This window comes from Protopterus annectens, chromosome 3.part1 (genome assembly GCF_019279795.1).
Source record: "Protopterus annectens isolate FY-2018-M chromosome 3.part1, PAN1.0, whole genome shotgun sequence".
Classification (NCBI taxonomy): domain Eukaryota; kingdom Metazoa; phylum Chordata; order Ceratodontiformes; family Protopteridae; genus Protopterus; species Protopterus annectens.
The window spans coordinates 1,726,727,848-1,726,733,328 of NC_056732.1; the positions used below are offsets into that span (position 1 = coordinate 1,726,727,848).

At 40.2% G+C, this 5,481-nt stretch overlaps 1 protein-coding gene across 1 annotated transcript in view; it reads left to right on the top strand.

Moving 5' to 3' along the window:
* The first annotated feature begins 2,426 nt into the window (after positions 1–2,426).
* The window catches only part of LOC122798903, a 39,698-nt gene continuing 36,643 nt past the window's right edge, over positions 2,427–5,481 (top strand). The window contains exon 1 of the mRNA XM_044068003.1: positions 2,427–3,057. Within this exon, the coding sequence (XP_043923938.1) occupies positions 2,559–3,057 (499 nt within the window). The 5' untranslated portion in view covers positions 2,427–2,558. The remainder of the gene's footprint in view (positions 3,058–5,481) is intronic.

The window sequence follows — 5,481 nt, forward strand, 5'->3', positions numbered from 1 at the left end:
TGGTGTGGTGTGGACATCCAGAGTGATTAGTTAATGGTCTGATCTAACCAGTGATGGGTTGACCTCCGATGTGGAACACCTGTCGCCCACATTGGTGATGACCAGGTCCAATATGTTTTCACCTCTGGTAGGGGAGTTTACCAGCTAATCCAGGGCATTTGAGTTGATAAATTCCAGGAAGCGCTGGACCTGGGAGTTTGTGCTTGAGTAGTTTTCTCAGTTAACGGTAGGGTAACTGAAATTGCCTAATAACAGGGTGTTCGGTAGGAACTTCCTGTTTTCCAGTGTCTCCAGAAAGGCGGAGCGGTGGTCCTGGGTCATGGAGGGTGATCTGTAGCAGGCCACAATTTGCACTGCAGATATGCCCGATGTTAGTTGCACATGGATGATCTAAGAGGTATCATGCTGTGCCACTAACCTGGAGGTGTAGGTATCCTTGATGAATATGAATACATAACCTCCTTTTGTGTTTCCGTCCATGTTCTGTGGCCAAAATGTGTGGTATAAGTTGTAGCCTGGTAGTGCTGGGGTGCTCTGTGGAGCCTTGAATCAGGTTTCAGTTACTGCATAGATGTCGACGTTCTCCATACTGAGGAGTGCTTTGAGTGCATGAATTTTGAGATTTAAACTCCTGACGTTGAGTAGCATAACCCTCATTTTTTTATTTGTGCTGTTTATGGAGGTAGGTTTGACTTTTGAACCTTGACTAAAAAAGGCACTATGGGGGCAGCAAGAGCCTTGGCCAGTATTCAAAAGCCTAGGGGTGACAGGTGCAAGTCGTCTCTTGCAAAGCAACGAGGCTTGTCAAGCATGTCGTCCCAGGCTGAAAGACACTGGATCCCCTTTGAATGACACCAGAAGCTTAGCCAATTGGTGAAATTGATCCTTTTTTCTTTATACTGCAGTATCATTCTTGGTGAGGGCAGAATGCTACTCAGGGTCAGGGCCATACCCGCCTGGGCTACATGATCAGAGAACTCTTCCATGTCTCTTTTCATGTAGTCCAGGGAGGTACATCTCAGGTCATTCACACCAACATGAACAATGACAGAGTCATATTTGTACTTGTTCTGGAGTGACCTGAGTGCTTGTGCTATGTGGCGGATTCTGGCTCTCGACAAGCAGGTAACAGTAACCTTCTCCTTGTTCAGCCTAGTGAGTGGGACGTCAGTGTGCCTGACTATTGAGTCACCTATTACTAGTGTGTTAGGTATGTTATTTCACCTTAAGGTCTGTGATTGTGCAGCACATTTATTTTGTGTTTTATGTGTTGTCTGGTTTGTGACAAGAAGTGCAGGTTGCTTGGATGCCTGCTTTGGAGGTCTCTGACGCTTTTGCAGGTTTTTATTTAGAGCCCCTGAGTATGATTTTGTGTATTTTTGTGTATTTTTTGCCAGTGCTGGTTTAGTATGTCTATGTCAGGCTGGAAGTGTGGTGCAAGTGTTAACCTTCTCCTCATGACTGCCTGTTCCAGTCATGGGTGGAAGTAGAATTAAGCAGAATTAAATGTATATTTAAATTACAGATTGGCCAGACCTTATATCGTACAATATATTTCTCAAACAAGACCACCTATTCAGTTATAACTCTGCCCTTTCTTGCAACGACCAATCAGTTGTATAGTTTCTCCTATTTTAATTTTCAGCTTGCAAGATATCTCAGTCCTCTCTATGGAAAACCTGCATATCAAATGTATAAATGATGTAAACTCAATTATTGTACCTGAATGCTTTGTGACTGCAATGTTACACCTCATCCTTGTTGTCTTTCTATAACAATTTGTATCCAAAAGTTTCTTTCCAGATATAAACTAAAATTAACACCAGACTGGCAGAGAAAAATGTCAAAACTTTTAATAATTTAGTACTTTCGGCTCAAACAATTTAGGGACTTCTATAAGAAAGCACTAATTTATCAAAGGTTTTCTTATACTGGTTTAATATTAATTTTAGCTGGTAGTGTTTTTTTTTCTTGTTTTTCTTCTTAGAAATGCATTATCTTTTATAAGCCTACCATTGTTATAATATTGTATTCTCTCTGCCCCCCCCCCCCTCATATTAAATTAATTATATATGTAAAACCGAGTGTACCCCAAGGCCTGAGTTGAAAGGATGAGTTGAAAAAACTAACCAACTACAATAGATACAAGGTATCTTGCAGTTCAAACGCTATTTATTGCTTCTCATTGTTTTTAATAGTAGACTACTTTTAATATAATCGTCCTTCTCTTTTTTACGCTTTTTCGCTTACCTGTCAAGCAATTCTTACTAATTTTCCTAACGATGAATTGTGAGTAGGGCATGCTGTTGTGGGCGTGGTCTACCAAGGGGCGGGGTTACTTCAGCATTGTGCAGCTCGCCGGCAGTCATTATTTCAACTCTCCTATCAATAAATTGTGGGGCGTACTGTAATGGGCGTGGCTTACTACGGGATGGGTGGTATGTCAGTGTCGATCGGCCGCAGTCAGGCGTTCACTTTCAGTAAAGCCGTGGATAGGCATATAGTTTTAAAGAAGTTATATCCGATCGTTCGCTTTTCTAGTAAAGCCTTATGTATTAATGAGTAGCCCTGATAATCTACTAGAACCACTTCTCCCAGCTATGCTTTCCATAAATGTCAGCTCCAGGGCACCCCAGGAGTATCCCCAGGCACTGCTTGAACCCTGGGTGTTGGCGCAGACTAAGTTTGCTGTTCAGTACTCAAAGCTGCGATTAGAGGAGGTCAGTTACTCATCAGCTTGGCTGTTTTGGGGTGCCTGGCGATCTCTCAGCCGCCTGTGCAGTTTTGCTCTCTTCTGCTGGTGGCACCAGTTTATGCAGTTCTTTGAGGCGTGCAATGCAATAAATCCCTGTTTTATTTGTGTGGTGTCACGGCGCATGAAAATGGTATTCGGTAGTCTCAACATGAGGTATAGATTGAGACAACGGTTACTGCCTTGGCTCGGTGGTTTTGATGTGTACATATTGTACCACACAGCAAAAATGGGAAGATTAAACCTCACCAATGTGTTAGATTCATTGTACGATTGGTATTTATCATACCTGGCTGTACGTAAAGGTAGGTGGGCAGCCTTATTTGGCTCTTTTTATAAATGGAGAAAGGACCGTGTGCTGTGTTGTTAAAAAAATGACGCTATTTTGCGATACTTATATTTTAGTTCTGTAGCGGTGCTATTTGTTTTGGTGCAAACTTTGTGCTATGATAGTTTAAAAGTTTGAAACTAGTTACCATAGATCTCAACCTTCTTTCTCCAAAATGAGGAACACTCGCCTTCATAATGTGGAGCAAATGGGCAAAATGTAGAACATGTTCTAACCGCTTACTAACAATTTCAACTAGGAAGGTCATAGCCATAGGATGGTTAAAATATGCTGGTTTTACTTATAAAGAAGATCATTTAATGAATTAATATGATTAATTTCTATTTACCATGAATTTCACTTAAACAGTTCCTAACACTGAATGTGTGACAGACTCTTTCGATGTGGAACTTTGAGGACCTTTGAGGAACATGAACTTTTTAAGACACCAAATGAGGTACGTTCCTCCTAATAAGGTACACTTGAGAGGCATGCAGTACTTTGCGAGTTTAGGTAGAGGTGTGTGTGTGTATGTGTGTGTGTGTGTGTTTAGAGGGGCGTAGTTCCTGATAATTATCCAAGCTACAGCCGCACAAACAAAGCAAACCATGGAGTATGGATACTTACAGACCTGATGATGATCTCGCAGTAAGTGTAAGCAGGCAATAAAATCCAAGTAAACAAGGTGTAAATTTTCCTTAGATAATTACTCTGAGGGGTTAGCAATTGCAATACGGGAACATATGTGTGTACACCTGTGTTTATCTGTGAATGTGTGTAATTTCACATATGTGTGCGTCTGTTAATATGTGTGTGTGTGTGTGTGTGTGTGTATGTGTATTTTGCAGATGTGTATGTGTGTGTATGTGAGTGTTTGCGAATGTGTGTTTGTGGGTGTGTGTATGTGCGTGTTTGCAAATGTATGTATGTTTGTGTGCGTATGTATTTGCATGTTTGCAAATGTATGTGAGTGTGTGTATCTGGTACTTGCAAATGTATGTGGGGGTGTATGTATGTGTGTATATGTAAATTTCTGCGTGGGTGCATGTGTGTGAGTTTGGGAGTGTATGTGTAGGCCTGTGTATGTGGGGGTGCATGTCTTTGTTTTTCTGCAAATGTATGTTTTGAACTTTTTTCTGGTTAATTGGGTAACTTGTTTAAATCAGTGTGTTCGTTTTCTATTGTTTTTTTATATATAATAAATTGCACTTTATTCATCTGCTTTTACTGTATTTGTGTTTCTTCCTACTTTATTATTAGGGGCGTTGACTGCAAGTCTGATCTGAGATATATAACAATAAGTATAATTTTCTGGGCATTTAAAGTGTTTTTTTGATTGTATCTGCTTTATTTTATGAAGCATATATATATATATATATATATATATATATATATATATATATATATACTTGTTTCTCGCCTTTCTAAGCTCATATTGTCCAGTTTTCAGATTAGTGCTGAATTCAGGGCTGTGTTACAAATCTCTGGGCCGGATTCACAAAACCTCCGTGTAAGACTTAATATGTCTTACTCGGAGGCTGCAGTTGAACGGTATGACATCAGCATGTCATGCATATTCATGAGGGCATGCTGAATCATACCCTAGTCTAACACAGTCCGTGTAGGAAAGTAGGGGGCGTGTCCGAATGCCGAGTACTGCAAAGGGACACGCCCCCCAGAAGAGTCAGAGTCTTGAAAGTAAACACCCATGAGTGAGTCTGCTGAAATGTCAAGGAACACAACACCACACATCCTCACCGACTAAACCCTACTGAAAATGTGTAAAATGTAAAAAAATAGCAGTTTCATTTTTTTTTTTTTATAATTTCCAAAATGTTTGCCCGCATTTGCGCTCATTTGTGTGGGTATGCCCTTCGCTCAGCCACAGCTAGCAGACATTGAAAAGTATATAAGATCTACATATGCAAATTAAGCCAAGTAGTAATATCGTAGTGGTAGAGACATTGGCCAAAGAGGAGGTAGTCACGGTTTGAGCCCACACAACATCATTCTCCATTTTTATTTAAATAAGTATGAAACAATCCCCTGACACACATATATATATATATATATATAACTATAATTTAAGTAAAATGTAATGAAATGGCCCATGTATTTGTGAACAAAACTGACATAATATATAAAAAAAGGATCATAATTGCCCATAGCTTAGCAACGCTTTAGCAAGCTAAATATGAGTGCCCGTAGGTGAGCAGCACTTTAACAAGCTTAATATGAGTGCCCATAGGTGAGCAGCGCTTTAACAAGCTTAATATGGGTGCCCGTAGGTGAGCAGCGCTTTAACAAGCTTAATATGAGTGCCCATAGGTGAGCAGCGCTTTAACAAGCTTAATATGAGTGCCCATAGCTCAGCAGCACTTTAACAAGCTTAATATGAGTG